The sequence below is a fragment of the Ursus maritimus genome, unplaced genomic scaffold (genome assembly GCF_017311325.1).
Source record: "Ursus maritimus isolate PB19 unplaced genomic scaffold, ASM1731132v1 scaffold_18, whole genome shotgun sequence".
NCBI classification, from domain to species: domain Eukaryota; kingdom Metazoa; phylum Chordata; class Mammalia; order Carnivora; family Ursidae; genus Ursus; species Ursus maritimus.
Genome location: NW_024424230.1, coordinates 13915636 through 13932488, shown reverse-complemented (window position 1 = coordinate 13932488; position 16853 = coordinate 13915636). Strand labels below are relative to the sequence as shown.

General features: G+C 38.3%; 1 protein-coding gene across 3 annotated transcripts in view; it reads right to left on the bottom strand.

Annotated features, from left to right (window-relative positions):
- Window positions 1–1030: 1030 nt before the first annotated feature.
- The window catches only part of PIGN (phosphatidylinositol glycan anchor biosynthesis class N), a 111600-nt gene continuing 95777 nt past the window's right edge, over window positions 1031–16853 (bottom strand). For all 3 annotated transcript variants that reach the window (XM_008705079.2, XM_008705087.2, XM_040632458.1), the window contains 3 exons: window positions 12034–12076; window positions 9703–9755; window positions 1031–3032 (listed from right to left, as the gene is read on the bottom strand). In XM_008705079.2, the coding sequence (XP_008703301.2) occupies window positions 2909–3032; window positions 9703–9755; window positions 12034–12076 (220 nt within the window). In that variant the 3' untranslated portion in view covers window positions 1031–2908. The remainder of the gene's footprint in view (window positions 3033–9702; window positions 9756–12033; window positions 12077–16853) is intronic.

Genomic DNA, 16853 nt, shown 5'->3' with positions numbered 1-16853 from the left:
AAGTGACACATTACTTCTCAAATGCTCTTGTTATAAAATGAGTATTAAGTGCAGGAATCTCATCTAGTTTTTTTACATACCTTGATGCAAAAACACTATAAGATATTACCATAGTTCTGAAAACACATACCATAACAATCCCACTTCAAAGCATTTTATAAGGGATGAAGAAAATGTAGATATATAAGGAATGACTCTGAAAAGGTGAGAAATTACCACGTTCTCTCTGGTCTCCTAAAGGAGTCCTCCGGACTGCCAAAAGGCTGTCCACTTCAAATGACTGAGTCAATTTAGCTCCCTCCTTCAGCCCCCTTGATCAGATGATGTCTAGGATGTCTGGGGTTTATCTAGGGGCTCCCCAGGTTCTCCCCAGGAGAGCTGGAACTCTGCAGAGCTACTGCCTGTCTCTGGAGACAGTCTCTCACCTACTCCCCCCATCCCCCGCATAACCCTTCCCCCTCCCCCTGGGCCAGCTCCATCAGAAATTACATTTTTGATGGCAGAGGTATGTATCAAAGGTGGGAGAGCAAAGGAGTCCTTAATCTACTACAACAAGTATATAAAAGTAGGGGGTGGGGGTGGGGAACATAATGCTCCTAATATGTGAGTTGGCTGAAATTTGGATCGTGAATGATGACTAGGTATCTAGGTATGTAGTCCAGCTCTATCATTGTTAGTTGCAGGGAATTATTACGAAAATATATTACCATTTATAATATTATTTCCCTAAAAAATAAAAAAGCATTTTATGTTCTAAATAGTGCACACTAAATATAATAATACAGAGAACTAAAACATTGGTTAATTATGCATAGACTGCAGTTAGTTTCTGAAGTCCTTAGAGTATCCTCCAAGATTTATTCATGGTCCACGGATTTTTTGTTCAGTATTTTCTCAATCTGATATGCACCCTTTAATTCTTACAGGAATTCCTAATTAAAGCAAATGCTAACCAACAAATGTCTTAAGTTTTGATTTGGAGATCTGGTATTAACAGTTAGAATGAAAAAGTGAATGCCTTAAACAGAAATATATTTAAATCATATTTATTTTTTCTGTTATTAATATAAAAATATGCATTTCAAAACACTTTAAGATATTTGACAAGCTGCACAACCGAAAAGGCCCATCTAGCAGACTGCTCCCAAGCGAGTGTGAGGCGTCCAGAAAACAGCGCAGCAAGGCCAGTCTGTGGCTGCAAGTATATATTCCTGTTGTGTAAGCGCACATTGACTCAAAACAATATTAGGAAAAGATGTGCTTCGAAGAACAAAATAAAGGTAAAGCACTGACCACCTTTTACAATGCTGTAATAAAATATTCATTAATTCCTCTGTGGAAAATCTCGGAATAGATGGAAGATAAAACTAGATATAAAAGGAGTTAAATGGTAGGTGTTTATAAAGTCAGTTTTCTCTTATTTGTTTAAAAACAGATTAAAAATCCTCTGAGACAATGTGAAAGTTCGTGGGTTTTGTATCTGCCAATGTCATCACCTGCTAACAGCAGCTTCTTAGTTGTTGATTGAAATTTTATATTACAGACTGATGCATGTGGTCTTATACTGACATCGATCTCTTTCTTTTACTTACTATGCTGCTGTCATTGGTATACCATTAAGTACTATGACACACAAATTATCACCACACTTCATAAGCAGAAATTAAGAAAGCACATTTTGCCAAACTGATTTTCAAATCTTCTAAATTGTATTTGCTCACTCACCTGCCAATTTGAAAAATATAGTAATTTGTAGAGAGCTTCTTCATCATTAATGTGAGTTAGTAATGCTATAATTTAATTCAAAAGCAATTATTTTTTTTAAATGGGACTCAGACCAGCAAAGCTTAGTATCAGCCAAAATCTATGGGCACCCCGTGGGCAAAAGGCCAACTCTATAGTGATATACAAGGTCGCCTGATGAAAAATCCAAATAAAAATTACTCTCAAAATATTTTGTCCATTAGAATTAGTTTACAGATGGAAATTTAAATTAAATGAAAGGACTCTAGGCCTTTGGGCTAGAATCTTACAACCAGAAAGATCAACAATGTTAACAATGATTTCTGTGATCTTGTCAGGAAGTTTAACCATTGACTTCAAGAATTCTGTTGAAACAATACGTGATAAAAGGTACGGGGGTAAGAAATACTGAGTCTACAATTGAACATCTTTCCCCTGAACTAGACACAAATACCAAGCGTTTTCCACCTTTTCATCTTCAGAAATCCCAATGCGAATCCAGAAATGAAGAAAAAAAATAGAGTGAAGGTCAAAGCTGCACCTGGCTGGTACACGATGAACACGCTGGAAACAGCGCTGAGACAGTATTGCACACCGAAGGAAAAGGACAAACGGCTGGCAGCATTGTTTCTACTGAAGCTTCAGGAAGTAGCAGATCCTGATTGTCTTTCTAGTGTTATCATCAAGTAGTTAGAACTATTTGCAAAAACAGCGCTGAGAGTTGATAAATGTTTATGGTGCCACCTGGTGATTTCCTTCAAGTTTCGCCATCACTGATTTTGGATGTGATCAGTACTGCCCCCACAGGAGCACATCCTCCTTTGCTCGTAAGAGGAGTTGCACAGTTGGTGACCAGACTGTTACAGGTGCTCTGAAACGTCAAAGAGAAGAGCTGCCAGCTAAAGGAAGAAAATGCAAATGGAGAAAGTTTACTATGCTTTTCCACAGATATAGCCACTATTTCACACGTACAAAACCTAAAGAAAATGGAAGCTCCTTTATTCCAGACAACCTGTAAATTCAGAATTCCACATATCGTTTTCATTGTAGGAGCAGAATATGCTGTATACCAATATCCATTTTCTTACTGAATCCTCGATAAGAGTTCGGTTTAAAAGGCGAATGAGAAGCAGGATCCAGATGTTGAATGATGGCTTCAGTAACATTATATGAGGTGGCTTTTGGGTTTGCCACAGAGTTCAAGTTTCTTTGTCGTGAGCAGGTGTGCCAGGCCATTGAGAAACACGAGAACGATGGTCATAGACATAACAATCACGTAGTGGCTGATGCTACAGAAGGAGAAAAAGAAACATGTGACAGGAAGAAAGAAAACATATGGGAAGGAACATAGATCCCTCTAAATAACGTTCCTAAATGTATACGTAAAATACACAGAATTACAAAAGATACCAATGATTTTTTCAAGTTTATTTATTTATTTTAGTAATCTTTACACCCAACATGGGGCTCAAACTCACTACCCCGAGACCAAGAGTCCCATTCTCTTCCGACTGAGCCAGCCAGGAATCCCCCACCAATGATTTTGAAATAGATGTCAAATGTTAGAAAAACAAATTTGTTACACAAGTAGTGATCAACATAATGTTTTGAGATCTCTCCAACAACTGTAATATGTTATGAAAATGTCTGATTGATATTGGCAGTGCCTGTGTCTTTGTCATCAATCTAAGGTTACTGCCCCCAGGTTAAGTATTCTGACATTTTACAGCAGGCCATCCTATGCTTTGACAGAAGTTAGAAGTACTTTAACAAAACTACCAATCAAACACACACACATAAACGTTACCCACATTCAAATTCAGTAAAGTAAAAGTTTTATAGCCAAGGCATCTAAATAAAGGAGAAAGGATAGATTTCTTCATTAATCTCCAAGTCAAAGCTACTGTCTCCCAGATTTTGCTCTTTTAGACCTTTTATCACTTTTATACTTTAAATTACCTAAAACACTCTTAACATTTTAAATTACTTTAATAATAAGTTTCATAAAACCAGTAGGTAGGTGGCTATTCTCAAATTTAGTGGACATCTATCTATAAAAGGTATTTCACAGATCACTTATCTCTTTACAGTGGCCTGAAATCACAAACTTTGGGCTCATTTAAGCTAACATTATTGGTAGGAAACAGTTGTGAAGCTCATCACAAGTAATGGAGCCATAAGACATTCAGCTTGTGATATTTTCCATCAAACAAGTCTTGGTATCATCTTAGCAGAGCAGAGTGAAAGGAGCACCCAATTTCAACTTGAAATGAGTTTAGCTGTTCCCACTCTCTCCCCTTGACTATTCTGACATCATTTAAATCAGGTATTCTCAAGGTCTACATGTGTGATGGCAGAGGGACAGGGTCTCTGTGCGGAGGGGCATACAGAAGCACCGGGAAGGCCTGTTCAGCCTGTACAAGGGGTGATAAAAGGCTGATTGTACTTTTTAATCAGGGTAACGGGCAAAAGAAGCAGGTCATCTCTATCAGAGGTACTGGATAAGAAAGAGTTTGAGAATCACTGATTTTAATAAAGCTTAGTATTCATTATAAGAGTAAAGGTATTTTATGGCACTTACTAATTACATTTAGGAGGATATTAAAATATTGTTGCACATAATGAGAAGTTATCATTATATCTAGAGAGAAGTGATACTTTGTCATTTGTAGTTTAATAAGGTATAACAACAGTGCACGTAGGAAACAATGTCCGAATGAACACCACTATCAAATCAAACCAATCAAACTGATGATGCCAACTCTTCACCTCATACCAAATACACTGAGAATGTAAATTTAAATATGTTCTTATAGTTATGAAGATTACCTCAAGGGACCTTTTTCTCTAGTTTAAGAAATGCACTTCTTTTAGGATGTCATATAAAAGGCAGTACTCTGTGAAGTCTACGACCCGCTACGAATGAAGATACAGTGTAAAAGATCAAAAGAAGAAAATACTAAATTGTAGCTCTGTCAGCCCAACTCAGTTTTATGGCCTGGGCAGGGTATTTTTCACATAGCTGTTAAAAGAACACCTGACGCCACAAGGTTCTCCAGAGAACCACTGAGCTTATAGCCACAGGCTCAGCTGGCTCTACTGACTGGAGTATATTCCTTTAAGAGTCTCAATTTAATTCTGGTAAAATCCACTCTGAAGATGCATTTTTAAACATCCTGGACTATCCCCATAAACACGAATACTGTTTAATGCCCTAATAATACAAACTTCATTTTTAAAGAAACTATTACTTGTTAACCTGAAACTAAAAGCTGAGGCATCTCTCAAACCTATTTTGAAAACCCACTGCAATCACCACGATGACATGATATGACCACTACAGATATGTGCAGACCACATTCATGGTGAGCCCCCACTCCTCTCTAGAATTCTGGGACACATTCTCACCATTTCTGTAGTCATAAAGCAATCAAGTAGTAAGGACAAAAGGACAACATTCCATTCCTGTATTTAACAGGCATGTTACAGCTGAAGTTATTAACTATATTTCTAATAAAAAGGAGTTTAGAAACAAAATTTGTCACAAAGGGAAACCACCACAGGAGCACAATTCAAATAACTCTAGATCCCATTAAGGAAACTCTGCCAATAAATTTAGCAATATCTGCAACATGACAAGAAACATCTCAGCTTTTCATATATACATTCACACAGGAATAATTAGAAACCCAAAACTTAAAAACAACATTCTCACAAAAAGAATGCAGGAAAAAGTACAATAATCAAGTTTTGATAATATGAACCCTATTATATGGTGCTTTAGCTTTGAATCTTGAAGCACATTTCCCAGCCATTATCCAAGTCTTTTCCTCGCAATAAATCAGATGCTGATGAAGCTGCACGAACCACTCGTGCCCATCAGACCTGTCCCACCCGGTTCCCCAAGGCAGTACATGCCATCACTGCTACACAGGATACACAGAGAAGATTCTAGAATTCTAACCTATCGACAAGAACAGCAGCAAATCAAAAACATCCCCCTGCAGCCTCAATCTGGGCAATTCCATTTAGAAAGTCTAATTTCTCTAACTCAGATTTCATTTTGTTTCTCCATCCCAACCCCTTCCATCCCCCAACCTCCCCTCTACAATCATCTTCCTTTGTTAAGAGGGCATTTTTTGGACGATATAATTATATAAGAGACAAAGAAGACAAACAGCAGAGCAAGGAGGTATTTCAGCAGGAGACTATGTGGGGAATTTATGGAGGATCACTCACTGCTTTCAGCTTGATGAACAGAACCTGAGCTCTGAAGTCCCCTATCACACCCGCCTTGGAGAAGTCTCTCAGAACAAGCACCCCATTTCACGGACCGGAGTTCGATGCGTGAGGGCAAAGCACTGAGACTGAGAAGAACTGTGGTTTAACTTAACTTACTAACTGGCTAATGCCTTTATCACCTTTCTGTCCCCTCTGGATTTTGTGGGGGTAATGAGCGTACCAGGATGACAGACATAAACTAGGACCGTTCCAGGTAAACCTATACTTGTGGTCACTGTGTGCAGAGGGCAGCTCCCATTACGAAAAGCTCAAATTTCTACAGCATAGTTTTTACCCATTATAGCATGAATCAATTATATGATATTTTAATAAGTATCATCAATAAATTATAATACTGAAACATGGAGTTAATACCCTTTCCTCATGGCTAGTACTGCAGAGTGGGGGTCATCAAAGCATTCTTGACCTGCGAGGGCTAATGCACCATTCTGTTTCCCTTGGTTTGAATGATGCTCAATGTTTGTCTTATGCATCTATAGTCTCTCTTTCTGCAATTATTTTGTGCTCTGATGAACACTTTATTCCCATGATGGTTGTGTAAAGGAATGCAAGAAATAGGCCTGGAGGTACCACGCAAGTGCCAGGAAGAACGTCATGCTAGATGTTAAATACAAGTTTTGCAATGGCTCAAAGCCTCTTTTAAAAAGGATCAAGCAAGCACAGGTAACAAAAATAAAAACAGATAAATCAGACTACATAAAAATTTAAAACTTTTGTGCATCGAAGGACACACTCAACTACTTCTGGCTCACTCCCTCCTGATCAATATTTCTTTATCCTTTAAATCCTAAACGTGTATTATCAAAACTTTGCAGTGAATGAATGGTTCCAAAGCCACTTTTAAAAGAGAGTTTATGAGGGTCACAAAACAAAGACTTTGGGAAATTCCCTGTAAGTAGAGGCAGTGAGGGGCAGTGGGGATTCTACAGCCTTGGTTACTAAAGTGCTGCCCTCCAGACCTGCTCAACTGTTTCCCAATCTGTGACATAAGTGAGTCACAATCTTCTTAGCGCCACACTGTCCTCAGCGTGAAAATGAAGACTGTAAATACATCTACTGTGAAGAATATCTACATTACAGCGCTGTGCTAATAAGATCGCATGAAATAATGTGTTGGAAGACCCTTAAACACTGCAGCATGACACAAAGGTTCGTCATTTGTGGAGAGGTGTGACTGGGGCAATCCTTTGACTGACATCCTGGACCTCCTATTCAAGTTCAGCTTCTGTCTTATTTTGCCTTTACCTAATGTAAACCGATTCCCCAGTCTCTGAGCTGCCTTCCTCATGTCTTTCAGCACTCCTATCACAAATAACCAACTGCTGGGCATGTGGACTCTGTGTTGCAATACACAGCCTTGCTCTGACCTTGTGCCTAAGTCTCTGCCTTGACTCTACTCTGTAAACAAGCTTACTCCATTTGGGCTCCAGTACTGGCTCCAGAACCCCAGCTTTGACAGAGGGTAATTAGAACTGATGTATAGAGGGACATTCACCCCTTCCAACTATAATATCATTTCTCACACTCATGAGTAAAATGAAATGGCAATAAAATCTCAGAGACAGGTGAGGGTATTCCATGCGGTTACTGCCTGTATTTCTCCTTTCCTTTCTAACGAAGCTTGAAAGAATGGTCTACACTTAAACTCTACTTCCTGACTTCCCATTTCATTTATTCCATTTGCTGTAATTTTTATCAGAGTCATACATGCAGTACTAAAAACATAAAATAGTGGCAAAAGATTTATGATGAAAACCGACAATCCTCATTCTTCCTTCCCCACTTCTCAAGAAAAACTGCTTTGGCCACTTCTCTTTTTAGATCTTCTGGTGGTTACCTCCTTACCATGAGTTAGTATCTTTATATTGCTATTTACTGATACATCAATTTAAAATATTATATATCAAGTCCCTGCTAGGAAAGAGGAGAATTGAGCCTCAGTTCTCAGTTCAAGAGAACTGAGCCCACCATTTTGTCTGGAATATATCTTACTCATTTCACTTTTAGTTATTTTTTCTTCTATTAGTTTTTCTTCTATTTTTCCTTATGAGTCATCTTTGAGGAATAATTTATATGTAGGCAAATGGAACGGCTTTAAGTGTCCAGTTAGATGAGTACTGACACATGGTACAGCATGTAACCATCCTCACTGTTAAGACTGAGAACATGTCCATCACCCCCAGAAGTTCCACATTCCCTTTTGCAGTCAAGCTCACCCTAACTCCCAGTGCTAGAGATGGACGATGGTGATATTGCACAACACTGTGAATATACTTAATGTCGCTGAACTGTACACTTAAAAAAAGTTAAAATGGTAAGTTTTGTTATCTATATTTTACCACAGTTGAAAATAAAAAGTCTCAAAAAAAATAAAAATAAAAAATCTCACACACAAAAATACTATATTTTACGGGAATATGTTCCAAACAAAATTCTGGCATATGTCTAAAATGAAAGAAAATTAATCAAACTTCAGAGAGAATAAGGAGAGGTATGTCAAACACAAGGAACACTCTGAAGGATAAAAAGCAGAACCACAGAATAAAATCAATACTAATTGCTGCCTTTACTGAAGCTTCTTCGATGCCGGGCACTGTGCTCAATGCCCCATGTGGAGTCATCCATCCAGACAACTACACGAGACAGGGGAGAGATGAGAGGGATTAAGTCACTTGTGGATGGTCTCGCTGCTAAAATGTGGCAGAAGTTGTTCAAGCCCAGGTGCTCTGGTCTAAAGCCCATGCTCTGATCCACTGTTTTGTCTGGACACTTTGGGATCAGAGGGCTGGAGAGAGAGACATCAACTTTCCCTAAGCATTCAAGCTTAAGGGCAATGAAAACAAAACGATCTAGGGACACCTTTCACGTGTCTGGCACATATGGAATGAAGGAGATTCAAATCAGATGAGGCAGGGAGGCAAATGTGTATTAAATAAGAAAGCAGAACCAGGAGTGAGCTAAGATATAGGAACGGAGGAGAGAATGTCTAACACAGTCTCACCCAAACCTACGCCAATTCATAGCAACACAAGTGCTAAATAAATATTGACTAAATGAAATAAAATCAGTCTATAAAAATGTATTATCTCCGAATGCATTTGAAAACAAAAAGGCAAAAAGACCGACTTTGCTTTCTCTCAAAGAAAATAAATTTAACAGATTATGGCAATCATTCACGTTCAAATCATAATAAAGAAAAAACTGACTTTTTGTTCAGATTATACTTTAACACCATTGTAGGTCTCACTTGTTAAATGTTCTCCTATTAAAGATTCTAAGAGGCAGATAATGATTACACACAATTTAAATTGCCACATAAAATCCATACTGCTACTGAGTGCTTCATTTTTCTAAAGAGACTGAGAGATTATGAGGACAGACTCTGAAAACCCAGATCAGATTGAAGCAGTTTCTCTTGCACCTTCCCGCTGTCCTATAGTTTTCTCCAGAGTTGGCATCTATCCCCACGTCGCCCCAAGAAAACACTTGCTAACGTGTTAATGCTAAGAATTGGAGAGACATGTCTCACTTCCAGAGGCTTAAAATAATTGCTACTTGCTATGTTTACCTCAAAATCAAATTGATACCTTCTACTAAGATGTCAAATTATTTTTTTCACTGTACTCTTAAGGATGTTAATGTGAATATATACTGCACCTTGTTCCAATATCAAGCCAGCTGCCATAATCCTTGACCAAGAAGAAAAAATGCTGTAAAATAAAACAAAATATGACTCTGTTAAAAACAAAGGTATTTTGATTCAGATGAAAAACAATGTTATTTTAGGATTATGAGTTTCAGACTTCTGACCTCTCATAACCACTATCTGACTAGAATCTATACGAATATCTCCTTTACAGAAATTTTTGCTTGGACTAAAATGAGTGATAGCCTAAAAGCCGATATAGCATTACCATTCAATCAAATGAACACAAAACTGATATTTAAGAATAGCTAAAAATAAAGATAACCAACTTAATTTTTTAAAGTAAGCTCTAAGCCCAATGTAGGACTTGAACTCAAGTCCCTGAGATCAAAAATCACAGGCTCTACTGACTGAGCCAGCCAGGTGTCCCAAAGACAACCAGTTTTAATAAAAGACACTAAATAATATCAAAGACCTCAGTGAAAAAAAGCCAGTCATCCACTTATCAAAAATATCTACTAATAGCCTACTATATGCTAATCACTGTGTTAGGTCCTGGAGATAAACTCTTTTGGGATTTGTATAACCCAATGAATAATTCAATCAAATTATCAGATATGTGTGTGTGTGTGTGTGTGTGTGTGTGTGTGTGTGTGTGTGTGTGACAGAGAGAGAGAGAGAGAGAGAGAGGGAGAGAGATGAGTGTTATCATTGGAAAAGACAGGCAATTATGGGAGCACAGGGGAAGGGGTACATAGCCCAGATGTAGCATAAGGGAAGGCTATCCCAATAAAAAGTCTACAAGTCTAAGTAAAAAATAAGAGTCAGGTGAAAGAGGAGTCTGAGGAGATCGGAGGAGAAGTATGTTTCTGACATAGGGAGAAACCTACATAAATGTCAAGAGTCCAGGGGGAGTGCGGCAGGTCCAGTGAGGAGGCGGTGTGGAGAGAACAAGGTGGGAGACGATACCAGTCAAGTAAGCAGAAGCGAGGCCACAAATGGCTTTGTAAGCTAAAGTAAGCAATCTGACTCTAAAAAATTAATCAGAGAATTTAAATTCCCTTCTACTAACATGTCCTGCTCATTTGCCACTTTGTGAGCAAAACTGAAAGCTGATTTGTTCTAACATTATTATGTACGGTTAATTTCAGATCTATATTGGATATCCAGTTCAACAGAACACAAAAATACTCTCATCTAAATCAAGTGACCAAGAATCTGATTGGGAAGTTACCCTACTTGGTGTCCCTAATCAATTCTAGCATAGGATGTTATATAGTGAAGAATTAGCTTACCCAAAAAGAAATCTGGCCTTTGCCTTCAGCTATCTGGAGTGACTTCTGGGCCCATGGAATGTCATGCCTGATGGGAGGATTTTGCCTGGGGGGCCTTAGCCACTGGACAGTCTAATAATGTGATTTATATTGGGGGCTTTGGGCCACATGGTATCAGTTCCACCGCTAGAAGGACTGAACATTAAAGGACAGTCATGGGAACAAAATGTGATTGATCCCCATTAAAAAGTTGACACCAAGGCTCTGGCGAGCCTCATTGGCAGTATTCCCTCTGAATATCGCACATCAATGCTGGAAGAGTAATGCTGTCCCAACTCCATTGGGAGAGGAGGACCAGAGTTCCACAGTCGGACCCTTCCTAGACTCTGCCTTCTGAGTCTCTTCCCTTGGATAACTTTGATCTGTATCCTTTCCTATAATAAACCGTAACTGTGAATATAATAGTTTTCCATAAATTTTGTCCTTCTAGCGTATTATCAAACCTGAGGACAGTTTTGAGAAGTCCCCGAACTTGTAGGTGTAAAGTAGGTTCTTTTTCTTAATACACTACATACAAGAGGCCCACCTGCATGCTCCTTACTCAGAACTCCCTTACGAGAGTCATTAACTTGGTAACATCTTCCCACTTGAAAAGCTCTACTTCTTCTTTCCTTCCTTCCCTCCATTTTCTCCATCTTAGAGAAGGGTTAGAAAAATCAACATTTCAAGTAGGAAAATGAAGTATTACCTAAATCTAAAATTAGCTTTTTCTGTGAACTTCCTATAGAAGGCTCATTTCAGACACAATGCACCATGGAAGACTAGGTATAAAATGACAGATGCAAATAAATCAAATAAGAAGACTTTTGACACCTTCAGAAGAACACCCTTCCTGCATAAGTCACATAAAAAGAAATTAATTTATATTAAGTGTAAATTATGCCAGCATTTACAACTTAATATCTAAAGATTTCATGCACAGAAATGCATTCAGATTTCTCTTGATTAAATCAAATCAGCACTTAGCTTCTCAATCTTATTTATACTGAATATCCAATAATGCCTTACCAAAGCCATAATGTCTGATATGATGAGAACCATGAGAAAAAGGCTGGAAAAAAAATAAAGAAAGATTACACATAATAGAACAGGCACATTTTTAAAGCACATTAAAATAAAAATGAGAATAATCAAATAATCCTCTATTAGTATTTTTGCTTCTGAAAATACTACTTTGGACAAGGGCTCTTTTCACATTATAACGGGCAACTATCCCACAGTGATGGTCTGGAATTCAAAAATGCTGTTTAACATTTTGAATATTTATTTCAATGGCAGGAAAGGGATGTGAACTATGATTTTTATTTATTTTTATTTATTTATTTTGGAGAGAGAGAGAGGGAGAGGAGGAGGGAGAGGGAGAGAGAGAATCCCAAGCAGGCTCCATGCTCAGCTTGGAGCCTGATGTGGGGCTCCATCTCACGAACCTGAGATCATGGCCTGAGCTGAAATCAAGAGTTGGACCTTAACCAACTGAGCCACTCAGTGTCCAGAATAATGATTTTTAATTAAACTTTTTATTTTGAGATAATCACATGCAATTACAAGAAATAATATAGAGGGATCTCATGTACCTCTGGCCTAGTTTCCTCCAAGGTAATATCTTACAAAACTATAGTACAATATCACAACCAGGATATTGACACTGGTACTGTCAAGATATAGAATGTTTCCATCATTATAAGGATCCCTCATGATACTGTTTTATAGCTACACCTATCCTCCATCCTTAACCTCTGAAAACCACTAATCTGTTCCCCATTTCTGTAATTTTGTCATATCAAGAGTGTTGTAGAAGTGGAATAATTTACATGATACTTTGTAACCTGTTGGGATTGTATTTTTTTCACTCAGCATAATTCCCTTGAGATTCTTCTAAGGTATTGTAATGTATCAGTAGTTTGATCCTTTTTATTGCTGAGTAGTACTCCATTTATGGATGTACCACAGTCTGCTTAACCATTCAAACACTGAAAGACATTACAAATAACACTGCTATAAACACTTGAGTACAGTTTTTTATGCAAACATAAGTTCTCATTTCTCTAGGAAAAATACCACAGACAGTGTAATTGTTGGATCTTATGGCAGTTGCATGTTTAGTTTAATAAGAAACTAAAACTCTATGGGACGCCTGGGTGGCTCAGTCCGTTAAGCATCTGCCTTTGGCTCAGGTCATGATCCTGGGGTCCTGAGATCGAGTCCCACGTTGGGCTCCTTGCTCAGCAGGGAGCCTGCTTCACCCTCTGCCTGCCGCTCCCCCTGATTGTGCTCTCGCTCTGACAAATAAATTAACAAAATCTTTTAAAAAAATAAGAAACTAAAACTCTTTTCAGAGTGGTTACACACTATATTTTCCCATCTGCAATATATGGAGCATTTTCTTTGCATCTTTACTGGCATTTGGTGTCACTACTTTTTATTTTTAGCTATTCTTTTTTTTTTTTTTTTTAAGGATTTTATTTATTTGACAGAGAGAGAGACAGCCAGCGACAGACGGAACATAAGCAGGGGGAGTGGGAGAGGAAGAAGCAGGCTCCCAGCAGAGGAGCCCGATGTGGGGCTCGATCCCAGGACTCTGGGATCATGCCCTGAGCCGAAGGCAGACGCTTAACGACTGAGCCACCCAGGCGCCCCTATTTTTAGCTATTCTGATCACTGTATAATGATACCTCACTATGGTTTTAATATGCATTTCCTTAATCATTAACGATGTTGAACAGCTTCAACTGCCGTCTATATGTGCTCTCAGGTCTTTTACTCATTTTCTCATTAAATTGTTTGGTGTTTACTGTTGAGTTTTGACAGTTCTTTATATATTCTGGATAGTAGTCCTTGGTCAGATACATAGTTTGTAAATATTTTCTGCCAGTATGTAGCTTGCCTTCATTCTCTTAACAGGGTCTTCTTTTTCATAGAGCTAAGCTTTTAATTATGATGAAGTCCAATTTATCAATTTTTCCTTACATGGATCATGGTTTTGGTGTCAAGCCTAACTTTTTCCTAGCCCAAATCTCAAAGATTTTTCTCTTATACTTTTCCTAAAAGTTTGAATCTGTGGTTTATTTTGAGTTAATTTTTATGTAAGGTGTAAGATTTTGGTCAAGATTTAAAAAAAAAAAAAAATCACAGCATGCCTACTTGATTTCCTTAACAAGGCAATGAAGAACTTAATGCTCATGTGTAATATAGAATCTTAGCTTTTTTATTAGCAGAAGAAATGGCCAAAATTCCCTCCACCATTAAGATATCACAGCAAGTAGATAATTAAGGGGGAAAATTCAAATCATTTTTGTCATCTAGCGCTTTTCTCTTAAGTCCAAACAGAAAACAACAATGAAAAGTGTTCTCAGATTTTAAAATTTCTACATACAATACAGAACTGCAAGAAAGCTGTAGATTTCTCTGATCTTATTTACAAGTTTAATGTTCTAAAAAAGTCTTTACTCCAGGGAAAACTTATGGGATCAATTATTGAATTGAATTACACAGTTCCATTTCAGTACACTTATTCTAAAATCACCCTTGACTTCTCTTTTAGACATAACTGTTTTTCTAACTATAGGTCTGAAATATAGAAATGTAACTCAAGGGGCGCCTGGGTGGCACAGCGGTTAAGCGTCTGCCTTCGGCTCAGGGCGTGATCCTGGCGTTATGGGATCGAGCCCCACATCAGGCTCCTCTGCTATGAGCCTGCTTCTTCCTCTCCCACTCCCCCTGCTTGTGTTCCCTCTCTCGCTGGCTGTCTCTATCTCTGTCAAATAAATAAATAAAATATTAAAAAAAAAAAAAAAGAAATGTAACTCAATAGTTCACATACAAAGACATATAGCACAAGTCAGACTTATATCTAATTGAAGCATTATGTATCATTAAAAATAAGTCTGACACAACAGACATACAATAAGGGTGTTAAACTAAGAGTTTGTGGAGAACACAATGGTCATTCAGTACAACCTCCTGAACAAAGCACCAATTCTCAAAGTAACAATCCCAATGAAAGTTCCGTCTAGCATGGGCTTTAACAGTTCCAGTTACCGAATCCACCCCAATTTACACAGCCCCAATAACTACAAAATGCTTTCCTTCTTTGAATCAAAATCAGTGAAACAAAAATTCCACCCTTCGGCTCTAGTTCTTCTGAGAAAGAAGTACAAAGAAACCTATACATTAAGTGCAATCCCTATCAAAATACCACCAGTATTTTTCACAGAGCTAGAACAAACAATCCTAAAATTTTTTTTTTATTTTAATGATTTTTTTATTATATTATGTTAGTCACCATACAGTACATCCCCGGTTTCCAATGTAAGGCTCGATGATTCATTAGTTGTGTATAACACCCAGTGCACCATGCAATACGTGCCCTCCTTACTACCCATCACCGGTCTATCCCATTCCCCCACCCCCCTCCCCTCTAAAGTCCTCAGTTTGTTTCTCATAGTCCATAGTCTCTCATGTTTCATTCCCCCTTCTGATTACCCCCCCTTTCTTTATCCCTTTCTTCCCCTAAGGATCATCCTAGTTCTTATGTTCCATAGATGAGAGAAATCATATGATAGTTGTCTTTCTCTGCTTGACTTATTTCACTTAGCATTATCTCCTCCAGTGCCGTCCATGTTGTAGCAAATGTTGAGAACTCGTTCTTTCTGATAGCTGAGTAATATTCCATTGTATATATGGACCACAACTTCTTAATCCAGTCATCTGTTGAAGGGTATCTCGGCTCCTTCACGATTCAGCTATTGTGGACATTGCTGCTATGAACATTGGGGTGCATATGGCCCTTCTCTTCACTACGTCTGTATCTTTGGGGTAAATACCCAGTAGTGCAATGGCTGGATCATAGGGTAGCTCAATTTTTAACTTTTTAAGGGACCTCCACACTGTTTTCCAGAGTGGCTGTACCAACTTGCATTCCCACCAACAATGTAGGAGGGATCCCAAAACAATCCTAAAATTTGTATGGAACCACAAAAGACCCCGAACAGCCAAAGCAGCCTTGAAAAAGAAAAGCAAAGTCGGAAGCATCACAATTCCAGACTTCAAGCTATATTACAAAGCTGCAGGCATTAAGACAGTATGGTACTGGCACAAAAACAGACACATAGATCAGTGGAACAGAACAGAAAATCCAGAAATGGCCCATAGCTATATGGTCAACTAATCTTTGACAAAGCAGGAAAGAATATCCAATGGAAAAAAGTCTTTTCAACAAATGGCGTTGTGAAAACTGGACAGCAACAAGCAGAAGAATGAAACTGGACCACTTTCTTATGCCATACACGAAAGTAAATTCAAAATGGAGGAAAGACCTAAATGTGATATAGGAAACCATCAAAATCCTAGAGGAGAACACAGGATCTGACATTGGCCATAGCAACTTACTAGACACATCACCGGAGGCAAGGGAAACAAACGCAAAACTGAACTACTGGGTCTTCAAGATAAAAAGCTTCTTGGGGCGCCTAAGTGGCTCAGTTGGTTGAGTGTCTGACTCTTGATTTTGGCTCAGGTCATGATCTCAGGGTTGTGAAATCGAGCCCCTTGTCGGGCTCTGTACTGGGTGTGAAGCCTGCTTAAGGTACTCTCTCTACCTCTCCTCTGACCCTCACTCCCTCTCTCCTTCTCTTTCTCTTTCTCTCTCTCTCCCTGAAAAAAAAAAAAAAAAGATAAAAAGCTTCTGCACAGTGAAGGAAACAATCACCAAATGAAAAGGCAACATTTGAAATGGGAGAAGATATTTGCAAATGACATATCTGATAAAGAGTTAGTATCCAAAATCTATAAAGAACTTCTCAAACTCAACACCCAAAACAAATAATCCA